This window comes from Natrix helvetica, assembly GCF_964273705.1.
Source record: "Natrix helvetica genome assembly, chromosome: 1".
NCBI lineage: Eukaryota > Metazoa > Chordata > Lepidosauria > Squamata > Natricidae > Natrix > Natrix helvetica.
This window is the reverse complement of record NC_138548.1, coordinates 13,699,594-13,722,734: the sequence shown is the minus strand read 5'-3', so window position 1 is coordinate 13,722,734 and position 23,141 is coordinate 13,699,594. Positions and strand designations below refer to the sequence as shown.

General features: G+C 47.6%; 2 protein-coding genes across 4 annotated transcripts in view; one reads left to right on the top strand and one right to left on the bottom strand.

Moving 5' to 3' along the window:
• Positions 1–3,331: 3,331 nt before the first annotated feature.
• On the bottom strand, positions 3,332–23,117 carry ARMC6 (armadillo repeat containing 6). 3 transcript variants are annotated; one of them, XM_081959183.1, is made up of 9 exons: positions 22,861–22,937; positions 22,560–22,582; positions 16,200–16,326; positions 15,548–15,630; positions 12,616–13,186; positions 10,538–10,683; positions 6,508–6,639; positions 5,342–5,479; positions 3,332–3,624 (listed from the first exon to the last, which is right to left on the bottom strand). In XM_081959183.1, exons 3-9 carry the CDS (start codon positions 16,318–16,320, stop codon positions 3,412–3,414), a joined length of 1,404 nt encoding a protein of 467 aa, XP_081815309.1. In that variant the 5' UTR covers positions 16,321–16,326; positions 22,560–22,582; positions 22,861–22,937; the 3' UTR covers positions 3,332–3,411. The 3 variants fall into 3 exon arrangements, with proteins under 3 accessions (XP_081815309.1, XP_081815308.1, XP_081815310.1); XM_081959182.1 differs by lacking the exon at positions 22,560–22,582 and having other exon boundaries at positions 22,861–23,117; XM_081959184.1 differs by lacking the exons at positions 22,560–22,582; positions 22,861–22,937 and adding an exon at positions 17,745–17,766.
• Positions 23,060–23,141, top strand: part of SUGP2 (SURP and G-patch domain containing 2) — a 47,516-nt gene continuing 47,434 nt past the window's right edge. The window contains exon 1 of the mRNA XM_081958386.1: positions 23,060–23,138. The gene's annotated coding sequence lies outside the window, so the exon portion shown is untranslated. The remainder of the gene's footprint in view (positions 23,139–23,141) is intronic.

The following is a 23,141-nucleotide window of genomic DNA, read 5'->3' as shown; positions in this document are numbered from 1 at the left end:
TTCTTCTGTGTCTAGATCAAACTTTAAACTGCCAGAATGCAGCCACCTTCTTGGCTGTGTCATTGGTCAAAAACAAATGGTACGTTTCTGGTAGTAGACAAAGATACTAGCAGATGTCTCTGGGATTTCAATTTTGGGAGTTGAAGTCCACACATCTTGGTGATATTGAGATAGATTGGACTACAGCAGGGATGTCAAACTGGTGGCGTCATGCGCAGGCCACGCCCACCCAGCTCCACGAAGGGAAAAAACACACGAAACGTCACAGGATGGCAACATGACACTGAGCACTTTGACACCTGTGAACTACAGGAAGAGGAGAGGATCAGGGGCGGACCGCTCGAGGTTCGCCCGGGTTCAGGTGATCCCCTAAAGAGGATGGCCGCGGTTGGGCAAACCCCCAAATCCCACTCCTGGATGGCCCCTCTCACCCAGCCCCTCCCAGGAGCCTCCACGCGGCCTGTTTTGGATGCCAGGTAAATGCAGGGCCCATGCAGAGGCTAGGGGAGGGCGAAAAATGGGCTTCCCAGAGGCTCCGGAAGGCTGGAAATGGGCTTTCTTCAGGCCTCCAGGGAGCCTCTGGAGCCTGAGGGAGGCCGTTTTCGTCTTCCTGGAGGCTTGAGAAAAGCTTCCGGAGTCAGGAGAGGGTGAAAAACGGGCCTCCCGGAAGTTCTGGAAGGCCGGAAACAGGCGTGTTTCCGGCCTCCAGAGCCTACCAAACATCTGGAAACCAGCCCTAGTCAACAAACGAACACCACCCACCACCCAGGCCATTACAATACAAAACAACAATGCACACACAGCCAGCACCAATCAGCACCAATCTACCAATCATGATACAACCACACAACCAATCATTCCACTTACTGAAACAAAGCCAGCACCCCATCCCCTCCCACCAAGATTTACAGTAAGACGGCAGCTCTGTTCACATTTTAAGCCTAGCCGACAGCAGCCCGAAGATGGCAAGTGAGATCTTGCCCCAAATATTTCCCAGGTTCAAATCCCAGTAAGGGTATGGCTAGCTGATGAGAGCTAAATAGCTTGAAATACATGTATGTATATATGTACGCGCACACGCACACACACACACACACACCAATTCCTGCAGGCCTCGTTTCAGAAAAAAAAATATTATATGAAATGTCCAAGTGGAAGCGCTGGATCCTCCAGTTAAGGGGATCAGGCAACAGATATAAAAGAGTCGCTGAAAGAAAATGAGCTGCCACAATAAACAATATTGACCTAGTTGCAGCTGATGAAAGATGCTTTCCTGTTTAAATCGGCCTTTGATTAGAAGAACTGGGAAGGTGATGATCTTTAGGAAAAGGGATATAATTCAACGTGAGAATCATTCTTCCCTTGCAGCAGGACTGATCCTGCACATCACTAATTCATGAGGATCAGAGAACAGGCAACAGGGAAGACTTTACTTGAGAACCTAGGACTGTGATGGCAAACCTATGGCATGCGTGCCACAGGTGGCATGCGGAGCCTTCTGCGGGCACGCAAACCGTCGCCCAGCTAAAGCTCCACTGCACATGTGCGCATGCCTTCCACTGGCCAGCTGATTTTCGGATCTCAGCCATGCATGCCCTGTTTTTGGTCCCAGGAGGCTTTGTGGAGGCCTGCTAGGCCCAAAATGGGGCGCGGCAGCCACATGGGGGAGGGGCATGCAGGGAGGGGTCTTGCGCGCACTTTGCATTATGGGTGTGGGCGCGCGTGCTCCCACTGTCACGCTTTTGGCACGCGAGGACAAAAAGGTTAGCCATCACTGACCTAGGGAATCACTGTTGGGAGTTTGCAACTTTAGGCTATCACAATCATTTCACCCGTCTATCTGGTTCAATAATGTCCAGGAATAAAGTATATGTACAGAATATCACTCTGGTTTATGAGCAAAAGAAAACAAAAAACAAAAGGGTCACAATAGAAGCAACCTGGCTACGGATTGGGTGGTGTACATTTTTATACAAGGTATCTGGCAATTTTTGCACCGGCAAAACCCAAACTACATCAAGGAAAAGTTAAAACATTTCCATTTTCATAAATTACACTGGTTTCTTTAAACAGTCCCATTTTGGAGAACTAATTCATCCTGGATTTTAATAATAACAGGGAGAGGAAGGCAGAAAAAGGGAAAGAGTGCAGTGCCAGTGGTGGGATTCAATTTTTTTTTACTACCGGCTCTGTGGGTGTAGCTTTGTCGGTGTGGCAGGGGAAGGATAGGGCAAAATCCCCATTCCCTCCCCACCCCCCACTAACCTGCTTTCCAGCTCCGTTCTCCTGTTCAGGGCAACAAAAGAAGATCAGCTGGGAGGCAGCGTGAGGGCGGGGCCAGCCTATTTGCCAGTTCTCCAAACTACTCAAAATTTCCGTTATCGGTTCTCCAGATCCTGTCAGAACCGGCTGAATACCATCTTTGGAGCGCACACCAACCACAGCCCTTGTGGGCTAGAAACTTGATTTAATTACATATTCAAAAGGAGTACAGATATTTATGAAGCATAGAATGCTAGGATCCCACACCATTCAAACCTCTCTTTTGCCCCTAACCAGGTGACACTTTTACTATTATAAAAAAAAAAAAATTGAGGGCAGGGAGGGAACAATTAAAGCAGGGGTCTCCAAACCTGGGAACTTTTAAGACTCGTGGACTTCAACTCCCAGAATTCCCCAGCCTGGCTGGGGAATTCTGGGAGTTGAAGTCCACGAGTCTTAAAAGTTCCCAAGTTTGGACACCCCTGAATTAAAGAGAAAAATAAAAAAGGCAGCATGCAATGGTTGAACAGCACCATGGCACACGGAAACAACTGGAATGGCTGAGGACAAAAAGTAGATCAGGACTTCAGGCAGCACACATTCAAACGAATGGAAGCATTACAGCAGGAAGCTGGTTGTCATAGTAACAAAGGCCTAGTTGAGTAACAGAAACCTGCCGGGCAGGAGAGGGAAGTATTCAGAGACATTAACAAAACGTGGCTCCCACCACCTGCTCTTCCACCCTTCTCTTTTGTTGCCGAAATCTTTTTGAGGCAATTTGTACAGCTGAAGAGATTCATACACGCACCGCAGGCGTCTCCCTTCCTTTAGAGCGTGGCAAGCCTGGTTGCATGGCGGAATCGTTGGCACAGCACTGCCGCCCTGTTTGTTTTTGAGAGAAGGGCCGCTTCGTAGGCACTGCCAACAGAGCACAGCGGAAAGGGAGCCTGGGTCAAGAAGCTGAAACGCAAGAGAGTATGGAGGAAGGGCCTCCTGCTGCAGCAATTAAGTCCTATCCAACTCCAGAGGCATCAATACACTCTCCTCCCTCTCAACTGCTCAGTCTGGATTTATTCCGATCTTTGCTTCCCTCTCCTACTCCGCATCCTCGGGTGCTGCCCAATGGAAGGGGGTGGGTGGGATGAGACTTCAACGTGCCAGGCTTCCTTTTTGGCCGGTCCAGAGTTCCCGCAGCTCCACCTTGCAGCCCAGGTCCCTCAAGGCAGCTTTGGCCACGTCATCACAGTCCCGATGGGCTGCTCGGGCTTCGATGATCAAGTCCTCGGCTCCCATCTCCAGGATGGGCTGGGAGAAGTCCTGAGTATGCGAGACCAAGTTGCGAATCAGCATGCAAGCTTGCTTCTGGAGAGAAAAGGAAAGAGAAGGAATGTCAGGGGAAATTTCACCCTGAGCTAACGAGGTCTAGAATCGACGGCTTTCCAAACAGCATATCTTCAGAAAAAGCGAAAAATAAAAACCCGAGAACATGTTCTAATGAAAACAAAACTTTTAATATGAAAATAAGAAAAATAAACAAATCTATCTAATTGTGACATTTTGGCAAGAGCAATTATCATCCACCTTCTTGGCAGACGAACAGAAGAACAAAAGGAAAGAAGTCTCTGAAATGTGTGATGTATATGAAACGTGTTAAGAAGCATGCGCAGTAAATCATTGCTGATAAGGGCCTATGACCTGCACAGTAACTCTTCAGCTCGGCTAGCAAACAATTAACGCAGTGACAAGGAAGACAAGTGTGATCATCCAGGACTAATAGAGTCTATAACAGTGATGGCTAACCTTTTTCCCACAGGGAAACTTCGCAAACTTCCAGTTTACCCATTGGGCCATTTTTCGCCCTCCCCAGGCTTCAGGAAAGCCTCCGGGGAGGGCAAAAAAACCAGCCCAACCGGAAGTTCATTTCCTAACTTCCAGTTGGCCCGTTGAGTCTGTTTTTTGCCCTCTCTGGGCTCCGGAGGCTTTCCTGAAGCTTGGGGAGGGTGAAAATGTCCTTCCCCGCCCCTCCAGAAAGCCGAAAATCAGTACATGCTAGAGCTGAGGGCTGCTGTGCTGGCAAATATGGCTCCGCGTGCCACCTATGGCACACATGTCATAGATTCACCATCACGGGTCTATGTAAGAAACTTTATTTTTAAAAAGCCAGTTTGGTCTCCGGGCTAAGGCACCAGGATAGAATAAAGATTTCCCTGTTAAAGCTATAAAGCCAAAGGAGTTATTTTTTCTTTCCAGGGATGACCTACGGCGGATAGACGGATTCTTAATTGCTAATAAATGAATGATAGACAGACAGACACTTGCGCGCGTTCACAGGGAGGGTTCCTTTTGCAAAACAGAAAAATCATGTTGTAGAACCGATCTGTAGCTATGGCAACCGTTTCTGATTTTTCCCTCATAGAAATTTCTGGTGGAAGCTGCCTTCCTGTTTGCCCCCCATCAAAGGCATTGGGGAAACCCACTCAGCTGATTTTCATGTTTAAGGTGGAACTAGAACTTGTGACCTCCCAGTTTTCAAAGGGAGAAAGGGGGGGAAAGTAAAGAGAAAAAAGAAAGTAAAAATGCCTGTCTGTCTGTCTGTCTGTCTGTCTGTCTGTCTCTATCTATCTATCTATCTATCTATCTATCTATCTATCTATCTATCTATCTATCATCTATCTATCTATCTATCATCTATCTATCTATCTATCATCTATCTATCTATCTATCATCTATCTATCTATCTATCTATCATCTATCTATCATCTATCTATCTATCTATCTATCATCTATCTATCATCTATCTATCTATCTATCTATCTATCTATCATCTATCTATCATCTATCTATCACCTATCATCTATCTATCATCTATCTATCTATCTATCTATCTATCTATCTATCTATCTATCTATCTATCTATCATCTATCTATCTATCATCTATCTATCTATCATCTATCTATCTATCTATCTATCTATCTATCTATCTATCTATCTATCTATCTATCTATCATCTATCTATCTATCTAAATGGACTAGCTGAAAAGCATGACAGCAGCTGTGGTATGGGAATAATGACATCACCTGCACGGCAACTTCCCTGGGGTGCGTCTTCATGGCCTGCAGAGCTGCCAAGGCTCCCCCGCCTTCCATGATGACTCGGCAGTTCTCTGGCTTGCGCAATGCTAGCATACACAATGCTGCACAACTCTGTTCACACACCTGGCGGCAAGGAGCAGTAAGAGCTGTTAGCAAAATCCTACATACCTTTCAAATACTGAAACATTCCATGTCTGAGCTCATACATGTGTTAAGCCAGGACCTTTTAAACCATGGACAGAAGCAAGCTGGGATGGTCTGAACCATGGATGGGGCACTATGGCCCTTTTATGATTTGTGGACTTTAACTCCCAGAACTTCTGAGTTGTTCCTGTTAAGTTGTTCAACAGATGGACTTGATGGCAATAGAGTAGAGTAGAGTAGAATATGGAATGGAACAGAATAGAATAGAACAATACCTTTATTGTCACTTTGGATGAGACTGAATTTTGAATGAATGAATGAATGTCACTTTGAAAGAAATAATCGTCATACATTAAAATGAAATTTCATTGCATACCGCTCTCAAAGGGTCTCCACCTCCAATATACACTACATAAACATGACAAAATAAATACAAAGTTATGTACCGTATTTTTCAGAGTATAAGATGCACCAAGGTTTTGAAGAGGCAAATAAAAAAGAGGTTTTGCACTCTGCAGACCTCCCAAAAACGGCCCGTTTGTTGGTTTTTTTAAAAAAGGGCATGCATAGCCTTTAGGAGGCTTGTAGAGTGCTCCTGCAAGCTGGGGGCAAAAATCGGCCTGTTTTTCGTTCATTTTTGCCCCCCCCCAACCCCCAGGAGCACTCTGGAAGCCTCCTAAAGGTTATGCACGGCCATTTTGGTGAAGGGGGCAAGGTTTCAGGAAGCCAGAATGCTGTATTCCGTGTATGAGAGGCACCCAGATCTTCACCCTCTTTTTTGAGGGAAAAAGGTGCATCTTATACTCCGAGAAATACGGTATATACCCACATATATTATACGACACAGAGAACTAGCACAGTCTAGTTCGGATGTATGCAAGCCAAGTCTCTGCTACCAACAATAGCAGAGATGCCAAGTGAGGGAACAGATCCAGGAGTAGCTAATTAGACCACCTGAAACGGAGCTACTTTCTCTGGGTGTAAACACTCCCATGTTCTCAACCTACCTGCGGGTTGCCAAGATGGCGACTCATGGCCAAAATGATGAGATCAGTCCCTCCCGAATTGACAATGGCATCTTTTACATCGTCGTTGCCTGCAATGGCCCGGATAGCACTGAGCACCTGTTTCACCAGCTCCTACAATTTGCAAACAGAATGAGAAAGAGTCCTTAAGCAGGGGTGTCCAAACTTGGCAACTTTAAGACTTGTGGACTTCAACTCCCAGAATTCCCCAGCCAGAGCTGGCTGGGGAATTCTGGGAGTTGAAGTCCACAAGTCTTAAAGTTGCCAAGTTTGGACACCCCTGATCCTTAAGGAACCCAGCATACGCATGAGAGTTTAAAAAAGAAAATGAACCGGAAAGAGTTAGACATTTGGAACAGATAAAAGCCATAGCAATATCCTTCTCTCCCCCTTCAGTCTCTGATAAAAGGGGAAGTAGAACAATCAAGAATATGGATCGTCTTTTATTAGTACCACTGAAAAAGCGATCTATAAATTATTTCTGCTCCTGTAAAGGGAGATGCGCAATTTGTGGGATACACCTGAGAACTCCCTGCCCTTAAATGACTTTTATACCAGAGGTAACCTCGGCCAATATTCTTTATTCCCCTTTGGCAAAATATGGAGTAAAAATGGTGCCGTTAAATGCTCTAAAAAACTTTTCCAGATGGGGTCGATCAATGTCTGTCCCCCATTCCTGGCATATTTTATACAGCGATATGGGCAGGGGTTGGATTCAGCTAGTTTGCACCAGTTCGGGCGAAATGGGTGTTAGATTTTACATCTGGTTTACCGAACCGGTAGTTGCAAGGATTGGCTGGCCCCTCCCACCCCACTCCTCCCCTCCTAGGAGTCTCAAAGCAGCCATTCATCAGGCCAGGTAAGTGCAGGGCCTGCCCGGAGGCTCTGGGAGGGCGAAAAACAGGCCTCATGGAAGTACCGGAAATCCAAAAACGGAGCCCGGGGAAGGCCGTTTTTGCTCTCCCGGAGGCTCCAGGAATGCCTCCGAAACCTGGAGAGGGCGAAATGGTGCAGAGGCAGAGTAGGCCATGCCCACCATGCCCACGCCCACCCAGCAACCAGGCAGAGAACCGGTTGCTAACCTTTTTCAATACCACCCTTGGATATGGGTGACATCATTCTTCAAGACCTAAAGCCTCCATTATGTACTTTTTAACCCCACCCGTCCCAAATAACTGAGCGGAAAATTTGGCCTCCAGCCTTTCAGTGACCATGAAAAAAGGGAGGGTCTCGCTGCAACGAGGGATGCACGCTCAACTTATTTTTCATGCGCAGAGAGACCATTTCGAAAGCAATACACAATGGGCCTCCATGTTCTTAAGACAAGTGAGACCAGGATTGCTACTGCGGGATTCAAGTGTTATAGGAATCCAATCACTTGACTCTGAAGGTCAAAAGATCTCGGTTTCCAGTGGGCTCCTTTCAGGGGCTTGCAAATTCTCTTGTTGCAGACACTTCCAAATGGGTGACCCTTGTCTTGGTATTCTGCGGTGGGAGACACACAAATTTATTTATTTATTTATTTATTTATTTAAAAGTATAATGTAAGCCAGTGATGGCTTTTTGTAATCGCTGCCTTTTTGTCCTTTTGTTCCAAAAGCGTGAACCCCCACCCCACCCCGCTCTGTGCACACGACCGCTCTGTGCCCCACTTTGGGTGTAGCAGGTCTCCCTGAAGCCTCCTGGGACTGAAAATGGGTCACAGGGGCAATGCGCTGCCCCCTCGCCCCAAGTGTATGTGGCTCCCCTCCCACACATGCGCCTACATCTCCCGCATGTGCGGCAGAGACCCACAGAAAGATTGCGTGCACATGTGGGATGGAGCTAAACTGGGACGATGGCTTGCATGCCCGCAGAGAAGGCTCTGCGTGCCACCTGTGGCACGCTTGCCATAGGTTCGCCATCACGGATGTAAGCCTTGAAACAGGCTCTAACTATTTTAAGATACCTTCTTTCCCACAATCAAAACCTTATTAACAGCAGCCTTGTCACTTCCAAAACAGACAGAAAGTATGGCAGAGTCAATTGACCAACTAAGACAAGTTGAATCATTTCAAAAATGAAGGGATGGAAACAGTGGTGGGTTTCAAATTTTTTTAAAACCTCTTCTGTAGGTGTGGCCTGCTTTGTGGGAGTGGCTTGCTGGCCATGTAACTGGGTGGGCGTGGCCAACTTGCGAGCCATGTGACTGGGTGGGTGTGGCCAACTTATAAAATGTGGTGAAACTCACTTAACAACGCTCTTGCTTAGCAACCAAAATGTTGGCTCAGGAACTCTGGCATTGAAGTGTGCAAGTCTTAAAGCTGTCAAGTTACAAGACCCTTGCACCCCTAACCCTTTAGAAAAAAAAACCCCAGGGGTGTTCAAAGTTGACAGCTTTAAGACTTTATGGTTTAGATAGGACTCTTAGAGGCGGGCGGGGGGATTGGTGAGCCAGCCAATCAGTGAGCGGTGGGCGGGGCAAGCATGGTGCGGATGGGCGAGGGAGGGAGCTGGAACCAGTTCTAAACAGCATGGTAGATTTGTGGAACATCTTCTATAGAAGAAGTTAGAACTGGCAGGAACCCACCCCTGGATGGAAACTAGACAGCTAGTCAAACTGTACTGTAGGTAGGGCAAAATGCAAAGGTAAACGCACCAATGCTTGAGCCTATTCTCTTTAAAATGAACTTGTTCTGGACTGACAACAGTTGTCTATGGAGATTCCCAGTCATCCAGATCATGGTTGTCCCAAAGATGTTTTTTCAAAAGGCAACCGGACTTTCTTTGTTTTTCACTGAAGATGTTTCGCTTCTCATCCAAGAAGCTTCTTTAGTTCAGTTCTTCAGAAGTGAAGAAGCTTCTTGAATGAAAAGCGAAACATTTTCAATGAAAAACAAAGAAAGTCCAGTTGCCTTTTGAAAAAGCATCTTTGGGATTAACTACAGTCGCTAAGATCCTTTTGGTTACGGCAAAATTTTGTTCAGCATGCATTATTCGTTCTTGATTCATGGCTTTTCTTGTGAACTTATCTAAGTCAGGGGTCCCCAACTTTTCGGACCTCAAGGACCACTAAATTCATAATTATAAATCCCGCAGACCACTAATATGATTTGCCTAATGACCAGCTGGATGGGCGTGGCTAGGTGGTCATGTGACTGGGTGGGTGTGGCCAACTCAATGTCACTCATCGAGGGGCACCTCGATGGCCTCTACTCACCCCTCCCCTCCCAGCCACTCCTCGCCTGCCCACCCGGGCTCCTTAGGGCCCCAACAGGAAGCAGTTGCTGGAGCTAAGCAGCCACCATGAGAAAGAGTTGGCAAAACAGCTCAGTTCAAATTGGATTTGACCGAGAAGGAGGCTCAGCAGAAGCATCTCACTGAGGACTAGGAGCATAGGCTTTCCAGAGGGAAGACCTGTGGGAGTGCAAGGCCAAGTACTGGCACCTGGAGGCTCTGCTGGCTGAGATGGTCAGCCGGTTCCAGACCATTGGAACAAGGCCCTCCGGCTCTTCGCCACCAGCATCACTTCCCTCCAGCCTTTGCCCAAAGCCCTACACTAGGAGGCCAAAGCAGACCCAAGTGGGAATTTCTGCCCCCTTCCGACCCACACAAAAAGACCCCGAAGTTCTGCAGCAACACAAGCGTTCATTGCACGTATCCAGCCCAAGGGCCGTAGTTTGAGGACTCCTAGTTTAGTGCAACATAAAGAAATGCAAACAATTTTTTTGCAGACCACCAACATTTTCTCACGGACCACCAGTGATCCACAGACCACCAGTTGGTGGCCACTGATCTAAGTGGCTTCAGCCTTGCTGAAGGGGGTGATAGCTGACAGTTAAGAGCCCTGAGAACTACGACATTGCTTGTTCCTGAGCCGTAAGCATCGTTTATTAAGCAACACGGGGAATGAAGGATCCTCCTCTGTTTGAAGGCATGAATAGCTGCTATACTGACCAACAGTCTTCACTATACTGAGCTAAAGAAACGAAATAATCCGTTGCAGTCATGCTATTTATTGCTATCTGAGTACCTGGTGGTCAATGCAGTCTGCCAACAGTGCCACGATGAAGTTTAAGCCTCCAAGGTCCATGATCTCCTGGCAAAATTCATTCCGGACAGACAAACGTGCCAGAGTGGCACAGATTTCACTCAAAACACTACAGTCATCAGTGAAGGCTGAACAGGAGAAAGAGAAAAAGACAAAGCATCAGTACGGTTGCCTGTTACCTTCTTTTTCGCTGCTACCCTATTTGACGATTAAACAAGAATCTCGCCGGACTGACTGCCTTCTCTTGGGGGCAGCCAGATAAGGGCTTCAGGAGTTTGGGGTGGGGTGGGGTTCAGGTCTGCATCTCTGCAAGGGCTCTTAACTTGCCAGCCTCCTCACTTCTCCTCCCACAACAACTGGAGATTATAGCATATTTAAGTGTTGTGGCCCACCAGCGGCCAGCAGAGCTGGCAGCAGATTCGGACAGTGAGGAGGTAGGGGAGGAATATGGGCCAGTCCTGGAGTCTGGGGAAGACTCTGATGAGGGCTCTGTGTCGGAGGCAGAGAGGGGGCCAGGGCCATATGCCAGTTATCAGCTGCCTTCAGAGTCAGACATCAATGAGGCAGACGAACAGCTGGAGCCTGTGCACATGTGCAGAGCTGCCAGACAAAGAGAATAGCTAAAGAACAAAGGCCGACAAGTGGATGATGAATGGCCCCTCCCAGAGGAAATAAAAGAGGCGCGAAAGGGGAGTGGAGTTTGCAGGAGACAATTAGTTCGCTTAATTGGTTTGTGACTCTCTGAGACTCCTTGCCATGTTTTGCAGATATCGGCCTGTCAGCTCTCCAAGCCAGATAAGGTCTGTGACTGTAAATCCTCCCTTGAAATACTTTGCTGGATGTGAATGAGTAGAATTCACAATCAATTAATAAAAGGGGTTTTTGTCGGGACAAGGAGTTGGCTTCATGCTCTTGGGAAGCCTCGGTCAGAACATTAAGGGTGGGGGAAAGAAGTCATACAGAAAGAGAAATAGTGGGCCTTGTTTTATTTATTTATTTATTTATTTATTTATTCTTCGCATTTCTAAACCGCCCCCTCTCCCAAAAAGGGACTCGGGGCGGTGTACAGTCCACACAACACATAACAAATAATAAGTACAAATATAAATATAAATACAAATATACATATACACATGGAGGAGGTTAAAAATTAAAAGAAGAACTGTATAGAAGAATAAAATATGGCTCTAAAAGCCCTAAAATCACTTTGATTTAAAACACTACCCTTAAAATAACCAGTTGAGAGTATACTTCCAGGAGGTAGCAGTTGTAACAATTATAATTATGCCAGGCCTGCTAATCGAAACAGGTGAGTCTTCAATTTTTGTCGGAAGGAGCGGAAGTCCATGGTGGTTCTAATGTCGGGGGGGAGGTCATTCCAGAGGGTTGGGCCCATCACAGAGAAGGCCCTACTCCTTGGCGCCGCCCGCTGGCATTGCCTAGTGGACGGCACCTGGAGAAGGCCCTCCCTGTGAGAGCGGATTGGCCGCAGGGATGTATGTGGGAGGATGCGATCCCGCAGGTAACTAGGTCCTGTGCCATGGAGCGCTTTAAAGATAGTAATCAAGACCTTATATATAGTTATTGGGGTTGAATACTGTTTATTGGATGGTGGCTACTCTGTATGTTAGTTACCTGTCTACATGGTGAATCGTGAGTTGAGCATCTGTAAACCAACGTGTTGTATCATAGACTGTGTATATAATTCAAGACTACTTATCACTTGTTTTTGGAGAACGTTTATCAAATAAACAAACAAACAAATAAAGTTATCCTTGTTTTAACTTCGGCAGATGTGACTGATAGCGTGACTATTCAGCGGCACATTCCTTGCTACCTTCTGCTACTCAACTCTAGTCTCCAAAAGGAGATATACTTAACAGGCCTGTATCATGCAATTGACGTCCCTGTCCTGGAGCATAAAGAAAGAGAGAGAGAGAGAGAGAGAGAGACAGAGAGACAGAGAGAGAGAGAGAGAGAGAGAGAGAGAGAAGGAGGGGGAAGGAGAGAGGGAGGGAGGGAGAGAGAGAGAGAACGTGTGAACAGGGAGATGTTTTTACCTTTGGCTGCCTCTATCAGGATTCTCAAGCCGTTATGCTCAGCCACAATCATCCTGGCATGGTCATGGGCATGGCCAAAGGGCACCCGGATGTCATCATCAAAGGTCATGATGCGAAGCCCTGAACAGGCCTCCCGGACGACGTCTGCCCTGTCCCCATGCCGGACTATAGCCTCGGACAGTAGGGCAAGGATGCCCCCTTTCACAAGATCCTGGCGGTTCTGCTCATGTTTCAGGCAAGCATATCGGATGCAACGGACGCCAGCCAAAGTGAGGTCAGCGTCATCTCGGCTCTCCTGCAGCACTCGCAGCAACAGCTCCTGCCCGGGCACATCGAGGAGGTCAGGCTGGCCATCCAGGAGGGCAGAGAGGGCTTGGAGGGCTTTTAAAAGAGAGCACCGCTCTTCCGATGCCAGCCGACAAGCAGCCAGGACTGCAAGGTAGGCACCTTTCTGGGCAGCCAGGTAACGGACTGACAGCTCCTGCCTGCACTGCCTGGCAAAGTTCACTAAAGATTCGTCCACCTTGCTCGAATCCGCATCGATCACGGCTTTCTGGAGACAGTCCAATATCTATAGAAGAACAAGGGGGGAGGGGAAAGAGAGTGGAATCTTTATCTTATTCTCTGCACTGCATCCTCCTCCTCTTTGATTCTGCAGTCATTCGGGGGGAAAAAACCATCTAAAGTCCTTTCCAGAGTTGGAGGATGCACAGATGGCAGCGGCTTCAGTACGTTCTGTTCATTTGCATCTTTTCTCTCCATGTTTTGCATGCTCCTCTGTTTTTCTTTAAACCTTAGAACAGGGGCATCCAAACTTGGGAAACTTTAAGACTTGTGGACTTCAACTCCCAGAATTCTGGGAGTTGAAGTCCACAAGTCTTAAAGTTCCCAAGTTTGGACACAACACCCAGAATTCCCAAGCCAGCATGGCTGGGTAATTCTAGGAGTTGAAGTCCACAAGTCGAAGTTCCCAAGTTTGGATACAACACCCAGAATTCCCAAGCCAGCATGGCTGGGGAATTCTGGGAGTTGAAGTCCACAAGTCTTAAAGTTGCCAAGTTTGGACACCCCTGCTCTAGGACTTCTAAAGCAGCTTTTAAAATATTCCATTATTTGCCGTTTTTTTAAACTCTACATATTATTATTATTTTATTGATTTTACGCAAACAACCTTGTGAGGTCTGTCTGAAAAAAAGGTGCTTGTGCATATTTTTAATAAATATATAAGCAACACAATACAAAAATCAGGTTAAAGAAGGCTAGTTCATGGAGCTTATATATTTTAGGGCAACTTACACAAAGATCTAACTTCCAAAGGTGCTTTTTTCAAGAGGCAACTGGACTTTCTGGTTTCTTTGCCAGAAGAAAAAAACACCTTTGGGACAACCATGACCTGGATGACTGAGAATCTCCACAGGAATTTAGCTTCCAATGAGCAAGCAATAAATGAAGGGAAACCTGTATCCACAGTGCTATGTTTATGAGTCCCTAGCACCATGATGGTGAACCTATGGCAGGCGTGCCACAGGTGGCACACAGAGCCCTCTCTGCGGGCACATGAGCCGTCACCCCAGCTCAGTTCCACCGCGCATGCATGCACGTCTCCCACAAGCCATCTGATTTTCGGGTCTCTGCTGTGCATTGGCGGGGGGGCGCATGCGGGAGATGTGCACATGCAGGAGAAATCATGAGCGCATGTGGAGGAAGCATGGGGTGGTGGTGCAGCATGCCCCCCTGTGCCCTGTTTTTGGTCCCAGGAGGCTGCAGGGAGGCGTGCTAGGCCCAAAACAGGGAGCGGGTGATGCGCCTCCCCCCACAGCTCGTGTTTGGTTCCAGGAGGCTGCAGGGAGGCCTGCTAGGCCCAAAATAGGGTGCGGGTGCTGTGCCCCCACCCACCCACGGCCTGTTTTTGGTCCCAGGAGGCTGCAGGGAGGCCTGCTAGGCCCCAAACAGGGTGCGGGTGGTGCGCCTCCCCCACCCACGTCCCGTGTTTGGTCCCAGGAGGCTGCAGGGAGGCCTGCTAGGCCCAAAATAGGGTGTGGGTGGTGCGCCTCCCCCACCCACGGCCTGTTTTTGGTCCCAGGAGGCAGCAGGGAGGCCTGCTAGGCCCAAAACAGGGTGCGGGTGGTGCGCCTCCCCCACCCACGGCCCGTGTTTGGTCCCAGGAGGCTGCAGGGAGGCCTGCTAGGCCCCAAATAGGGTGTGGGTGGTGCGCCTCCCCCACCCACGGCCTGTTTTTGGTCCCAGGAGGCAGCAGGGAGGCCTGCTAGGCCCAAAACAGGGTGCGGGTGGTGCGCCTCCCCCACCCACGGCCCGTGTTTGGTCCCAGGAGGCTGCAGGGAGACCTGCTAGGCCCCAAACAGGGTGCGGGTGGTGCGCCTCCCCCACCCACGGCCTGTTTTTGGTCCCAGGAGGCTGCAGGGAGGCCTGCTAGGCCCAAATCAGGGAGCGGGTGATGCGCCTCCCCCCAGAGCCCGTGGTTGGTCCCAGGAGGCTGCAGGGAGGCCTGCTAGGCCCAAAACAGGGCGCGGGTGGTGCGCCTCCCCCACCCATGGCCTGTTTTTGGTCCCAGGAGGCTGCAGGGAGGCCTGCTAGGCCCACAACAGGACGCAGGTGGTACGCCTCCCCCCACAGCCCGTTTCTGGTCCCAGGAGGCTGCAGGGAGGCCTGCTAGGCCCAAATCAGGACGTGATGTGTGTGCGCCGTGCATGCGGGAGGGGGGTGCACGGGGAGGGGGGTGTCGCACCCGCATTGCTTTATGGGTGCTGTCACAAGCACACACACTTTCAGCACTCAACGACAAAAAGGTTAGCCGTCACTGCTCTAGAGCTACCTGATCGATGTGAAAATAGGAAGGTGAGCTAATGACATCTATGTGTTGGATCTGATGGACAATCCCTAGCCCTTTCCTGAAGAGCATCATCTCACTCACCTGTAAAACCATGTGCTTCTGTTCTTGACCATTCTCTGAAGCTGGACTGGGTACCACCTTTACTATATTAATTAAATCTACGCCTAAAGGAGAGATAAAAAGGATGTATCAGAATCAGTTGAGTATTTACAGAGCCATTCTCCTCTTGTGCCCTTCTAAACGCAATGGATTTTAGGTCCCTTAGAGCCAGCCAAGAGGCCAATCTGATAAAAGCTGTACGGAAGACTGACCATGATGGGCGAAAGCCTATTTTTTTAAAAAAAAAATAGGAACACTTGTCCACCACCTAAAAAAAAAGCTCACTGAGGAACCTCTTGACAATTAAGATATTTGGTATTATCAATTAGTAACTTATTTTCTCTTTGGGGTGACTATACGGTCAAGGCAAATGACTTTTATAAGATGGTGCTCAAATTATTCCAGCATTTTGGGGAATGGCCGTACTGTATTCACACAATAACATTTTGATATGCTGTGACTATTTTAACAATACTTATTTTTAGAAGAAAATTCAGATCATTTTCATATTGGGGGAATTTTTTCCCTGATTGCCAATTTTCTTGGGAAGCCAAGTGACTGCTGGCACAGGTGCCTATGTCTAAAAAAGATGACATTTCATGTAGGTGAATATTCCCATCCCTTCATACCATACCTTGAGATTCAAACTGCTGGATGGCTTCATTCAATGCCTCTTCTGGATCCATTCCAAACTCAACAATATTTTCCTGTACCACATCATCAAATGTCTCTTGGGAAATCCACTTGGCTGCCATGTTGGCCTGCAGACAAGAAATTTAGCTAGGTATTTTATATAGAGGTATAATTTTAATAAAAGGAAACGGAAACCTGGCATAATAAAGTAAACTAGCTGATAACCCGGCGTCACCCGGGCATTTATTTATCCTAATCCATACATTTGTCCTCAAAAATAACCCCGGACCAAACGTAATTTCTAATGTTGGATTTTCTCCCTTACGAGAGGGAGCCCCCTTGTGGAGTACAGTGAAGCCGTTACCATGGCAACTCACTGGCTGTACAGTAGAAGCCATTTAAAGGCAATACGGTAGAAGCCATTTAAAGGCACAACAAGCTGTATCTTAACAGAACACACACACCGAGGGGCATTAGAAGTGTCTTACTCCTACAGTATTTGTTTCCAGAGAGTAAGTCATCTGTGTACCAAGTTTGGTTGAAATTGCTCAAGGCATTCCAGAGTTATGCTGGAACACCCACCCACACTGCGCCATTTATATATATATAGATTAAGCCAGGAAAGTATGAGAAGTATGGATAAAGTTACTCCCCTCACTCCCAAAAGCCAAAAATTCAAGGCCATGCAATGCCGCAGGAAGAAAACAAACCTTATTTTCATACAAATCATAATGAATAAGTGGAATTCCTCACCACAAGGTAAGGCAAGGACCCTATTTTGCAGACCTTTTAGAAGTCAGAACATATTTATTGGAGGTATTAGCAACTCTGGAATAACAGAAATCCCAGATACAGGGTCATAGCTCAGCCGTTGGGAGCAACAGACGGGAACGTAGCCGAGGTCCTTGGTATTCTCTAAGCTTGCAACATGGCTCCTGTGTCACTTCGGGCACATGTGCCATAGATTCACCATCAAGGAGATAGGCAGAGGAGCTGCCCAGGGGGCATGAGCACACCGGAAAATGAACTTCCAGTTTCCAGAGCGCACATGTGTGCGGCCAGCAAGTCTTCCAGTTACTTCCATGTGCACGCACCAATTTGCTGCCTGGAACACATGCTCACGCCAGAAAGGGGAGACCAGCTCTTCCAGTTTCCAGCACTGCCGCATGCCCAAAGGCCAACTGACCGTTGGGTGTGCATGCACGCCAGAAACCCGCAAAAGGAACGGGCAACGTCGTTCGTGCCAGGCGACATGGCTCGTGTGCCACTTCGGGCATGAGTGCCATAGGTATCCATCACGCGGATAGGCCGATTCTACTTGAAGAAAACAGTTCCAGAATCAGCGAAGGCCCAGCGTATGATCAATTAAAAAAATAAGGCTCTATTCACTGTTTTTCAATCTAGGGGGGGCAGGGCGGGGAGATAAGAGAGCAGTAAAAAGGGGCCGGGGACAGAGAAATATAAAGTAAACACTTCTGAAAGTTAAATAATAGAATGAAAAACTGGAAAGGAAACAGTTTGGGAATAGATAGTCCCAGTTCCTCACCTTCTCTTTTTGCTGCACTTTGATTTAATAGCTGCCAGCTGGGGGAGAGGCTGAGAAGGAGAAAGCCCACAGCAGCTGAGCTTTCATTTGAAGAGAGGAGATGGGCTCATGCTTGAGAGAACACTGATCTCAGCTGATGCAAGGAGAAGCAAAGCACCTCTGTAATTTCAAGGCTGAACCTCTGGCAACAGGGAATGGGTTTTCTTCTGCGGAAACACAAGGATGCTTTTCTCCAAAATAGCCTCCCCCTCTCTCCCCCAAAAGAAAAAGGTGCAAGAAACAGGCTAAGCTATGCCAAAGGTGGTTTGGCAGAATGCCCAAGGAGGCTATCCCTGCGAAAACAACAGGCTTGGAAATTTCCTCCCCAAATATGGCTTCACCTTGACCATGCTAGCATCGCTAAATGATCTGAATTCCAGGACAAATCCTGATTTAAACGCAATCAAGGAAAGGCATTTGTTTATACTATGGGTTACAGTGAAAAATTGCAATCCATCCATAGGATGCTGTTCAAATGTATACTGCTTGCTGTGATACTGAAGAAATCCCAAACGAGTCCTTTATGGTTTGCAGAAATAGCTTCCAATTTTGCTGCCCCCCATGCATTTTCTGGACTTCAGATCTGCATTGCATTTATGGATACTGTGAATTAAGGACTTCTGTCCTGATCTTGTTGCATATGCATACGTTAAGGAAGAGCAGTCACATACCACAGAAACCAAGATTACATATTTTATTCTTTACAAGCATTCTTGCTATCAACGACAGGAAATACTATAGACAACAGTCTACTCCCACAAGGATGTAAGCATTACCATTGCCTGCCTTTGCAAATAGCCACTCTTGATAATGTAGCTATTATCATCTGCCTTACCGCATTTCATTTCTCTGACCTCACTTTTTATGATTCTACTTTCCATTCACACAAACACACTTATAGCAAGACATTTCAGGCATCTGATAAGCTAGACCAGTGATGGCTAACCTTTTTTGGCTCACGTGCCACAAGTGGGGGGAGCGCAGGGGGGTCGAGTGTAGGCGTGCCACACCCATAATTTAACGCGTGACCCCCCCAGTGCGCATGCACGCACAACGTGCGACACCCCCACCATTTTTACATTTTTTTGCCCTCCCCAGGCTCCAGGGGCTTTATAGGAGCCTGGGGAGGGCGAAAAGAGCCTCCCCCAACCCCCCCGGAGGCCCTCTGGAGGCTTCAGGGACTGTCCGGAGGCTTACCTGAAGCCTTCGGAGCGCTTAAAACCACCCTCCGAGCAAACTGGAAGTGACTTCCGGGTTGCTCGGAGGGTCGTTTTAAGCGCTCCGAAGACATCAGGGAAGCCTCGGACGGTCCCTGAAGCCTTCGGAGCGCTTAAAACCACCCTCCGAGCAAACCGGAAGTGAGTTCCGGGTTGCTCGGAGGGTCGCTTTAAGCGCTCCGAAGGCATCAGGGAAGCATCGGACGGTCCCTGAAGCCTTCGGAACGCTTAAAACCACCCTCCGGTTTGCTCAGAGGGTGGTTTTAAGCATTCCGAAGGCTTCAGGGACGGTCCCTGAAGCCTCGGGGGGGGGGGGGCGGGGGGGCGGGGAGGCTCTTTTCACCCTCCCCAAGCTCCTATAAAGCCTCTGGAGCCTGGGGAAGGTGAAAAATAGCGTTTAAAAAGGTGAACTCAGCTGGCCAGCGCGCGCATGCACGCTGGCCAGCTGACAGGGCAGCGCCTCGCATGCCCTGACAAATGGCTCCACGTGCCACTTGTGGCAAGCGTGCCATAGGTTCGCCATCACGGAGCTAGACTGTAATCCTCATAAGACATTCGCCCCAAAGATATATGCTTATTTTTATACAGATCACAGCAATCCACATTTACCTATTTGCAAAGATGACCCAGGTAAATTAAGCTGCTTATAAATATTTGGGAACCACCTTCGTGAATGGAATTAAATGCTTCTGAAATTCACTGTGCACAACTGACGTGCTCCGAAAGACACGGTCATCCATCAGAATATAGTAGATAAATGACAAGCTATCAATACACCACCCTGACAGTACTTTTCTAAATTGCTCATGTTGTGTTCGCACTCAGTTCTCCTTCACTGTGTACTGGATATTTATTTTATACGGTTTTTAAGAAGAGATTAGATAACCCTTTGTCTGAAATGGAATACGGTTTCCTACCTGAGCAGGAAGTTAGACTAGAATACCTCCAAGATCCCTTCCAACTCTGTTATTCTGCTATTAAGTAAATGTATCATGAAAAAGCACATACTCTAAAAAGTAAGTATTACATTCGATCTCGTAGCTTTGCAAATCAGCCCAGGTTCACCTTACTTCTCACTGCAGCTCCAGAAAAGACTATTGCAGAGTGTTGGGGAAAGAGAGCCTTTAGAACTGGAGATATGCTATGGAATGTCATAATGTCATAAAAATACCTACTTTGCAATAATGGGGGCAACATATTTGAAATATTACCCTCTGTTTATTAAATGAAACCAATGTGGCTCCTTGCAATATTTAAAATACAACAAAAGGCAGGGAATGGCTGGGGAAACTGCAAAAATACACATCCCAGATGTTCATCTTTTTCTGTAATCTTTTTCAGGCAAAGGTTTTTCTGTAATGCATTGCTAGTAGAAAGCAAGCATCACATCTTCTAGTATTGCTAGGGAGACCCTTCCTATCAAATAAGACTTATCTGAGTGAAGATTTGATTCCAAAGATAATTACTAAGCAATAAAAGTTTGTGGTCTCCTGCTTGTTAGAATTTAGATTTGTATCGCCTCTAAAGGAATGTATAACCTAAACTAATCATGGGCCATGTTCTGTCCCAAGCCTCTAAATTATACTGACCCACACTTGGCTGTCTGCCACAACTAAGGAAGGGAGATAAGCAACCCCTTGGCTAGGAGCCCAGAAAATTATCTCTATGAAAACGAGGCTTGAACTCATGAAATTCTCCCAATCTTTCACTACGCCTGGATTAGTAAACTGTTGTTTCCTGCAAAATTCCCCTCCCGTTGTCCCACCTATAAGCTCTCCGGGAGGGGCCAATCAGTAGCCACCTGTTCCTATTTCCTTCTGTGAGCCTTTTTCCAAAGCTGCTCCCTCCTCCTCTCAGCCCTACGCATATGTACGTCAGGGACAGCCTCCCTCTGTTCTTCCTCACTGCTCCCTGACTCAGAACACTGGTGGCCCTGCTCTGACTCCGAACACCCTCCAGAGTCTTCCTCAGCCTCCAGGGAAGTCCCATACTGTACATCGCTGTCAGATTCCACTAACAGCTCAGCCGGCCGCTGTTGGCCCACAACAGGCCATCAAGTTGGTATGGTCTTTTAGCAAACAACACAGGTTCTCTCCATGATTTGCCTAAATAGCTGTAGTGGGTTTTTTTTTTTCCAATCCAACTTTGCATTGGTAAACGAACCATACTTTATTTTCATTGTACCGCTAGCTGTCAGGAATCTCACATAAAAGGCTGATTAATCCTTGACCACACAGGCTTACAAGAATCAAATTATGAAGTTTACACACACTACAATTCCCCCCCCCCTCCCCTCCCAATCTTTTAAGACTCTGCTGAGAGTTCAAAACAGAGAGAAGACTCTGAGGTTGTTAGGGAAGATAAGGAGGAATGGGAAGGAGCAGAATTAGGTTTTCAAACATAAAAAGGGATGTACAGGTAACCCTCGACTTACAGCAGTTCATTTAGTGACCGTTCAAATGGTATTGAAAAAAGTGACTCACAGCCATTTTTTACACTTGCAATCATTGCAGCACAGTGACGTGATTTAGCATTTGGATGCTTGACAACCGGTTCATATTTATGACGGTTGCAGTGTCCGTGTGTGTGTGTGTGTGCGTGTGTGTGTGTGTGTGTGTGTGTATCACGTGCTCCCCTATTGTGACCTAGTCAATGGGGGAAGCCAGATTCACTTAACAACCACATTACTTACTTACCCACTGCAGTGATTCACTTAACAAACAGGACAAAAAAGGTGGCAAAATGAGACAAAACTCACTTAACCAATTTCTCACTTTTAAGCAACATGAATTACAGATGAACCAAAGAGCCTTTTTGATGCGGGTGGAGAGGCAAAAGTTGGCTTGAAACTTAACATTAAGAAAGCTAAGATCATGGCATCCGGTCCTCTCAATTCCTGGCAAATAGATGGGGAAGAAATGGAAGTAGTGAGAGATTTTATTTTCCTGGGCTCTAAATCACCGCAGATGGGGACTGCAGCCAAGAAATTAAAAGAAGCTTGCTCCTGGGGAGGAAAGCTATGGCAAATCTAAACAGCATACTAAAAAGCAGAGACATCACCCTGCCAACAAAAGTGGGTATAGTCAAGGCTATGGTTTTCCCAGTTGCAATGGATGGCTGTGAAGGTTGGACCATAAGAAAGGCTGAGCGCCAAAGAATGGAGGCCTTTGAACTCTGGCAAGGCCATCCAACCAGTCAGTCCTAGAGGAGATCAACCCTGCTCTTTAGAAGGCCAGATCCTGAAGATGAAACTCAAATACTTTGGCCACCTAAAGAGAAGGAAGGACTCCCTGGAGAAGAGCCTCATGCTGGGAAAGATGGAGGGCAAAAGAAGAAGGGGACGGGAGAGAATGGTGGATGGAGTCACTGAAGCAGCAGGCGTGAGCTTAAATGGACTCGAGAGGATGGTAGAGGCCTGGTTGTCCATGGAGTCGCAATGAATCAAAGACAACTTCACAACTAACAACAGCAAGCAACATGAATTTGGGGTGTGGGTGGGTGTGCTCCATTGTGGTCGTAAGTCGAGGACTACCTGTCCTGTATATGTGTGATACGGTACCTCAAGGTCAGCAGCCCTGGAAGCTGGTAGGGAAAAAGAAGAAGACGTGAAATAACACAAAGAATGAAAAATCGCCTCCCAGGGCATGCAAAAACAGCATCATCCCACCCTTTCTTCCCCTTGGACGTTAACCCTGTGGCTTTCTAACCATCCCTACTGGAATAAAGAACCCTGCCCAAGCACGCCTGCAAACGTACGGTATTCCTTCTCCTTAGGGTCCTGGCGGAGGAATAGCAAAGCCCCCCCCCAAAAAAGGGAGGGTCTCCAGAGGACCCCCCTCCCTCCCCCCAGCCTCGCTTACCTGCTCCGACCCTCGTCCTCGCTCGCTCGCGGCAAGCCTGGCGCTGCTGCCAGGAAACCCAAAAGCCGGCGGTGCGCAAAAAAAAAAAAAAGAGCAGCAACTGCGGCGACGCGTTCTTCTTTTTTGGCCGCAGCTCGCCACCGTACAATGTAGGGCACGTGATGCAAGAAAAAAAAGCGATTTCGCCAATGGCAGCGCAGGGAAAGGGGAATTTGAACTACGCATGCGTACGTACTCCAGCACGTTTCCCACCACCACCACAGGGGTTTTAAAGGAAGGTA

What these genes read in the sequence shown, in the direction of transcription:
- ARMC6 (XM_081959182.1), bottom strand. Translation starts at nt 23,085, where the DNA reads ATGCGTAGTTCAAATTCCCCTTTCCCTGCGCTGCCATTGGCGAAATCG. An exon ending in AGAAGCACATGGTTTTACAG is followed by an intron (nt 13,187 to 15,547) that starts GTGAGTGAGATG and finishes GTTCTTCTATAG; the next exon opens with ATATTGGACTGTCTCCAGAA. An exon ending in CAGACTGCATTGACCACCAG is followed by an intron (nt 6,640 to 10,537) that starts GTACTCAGATAG and finishes TGCAAATTGTAG; the next exon opens with GAGCTGGTGAAACAGGTGCT.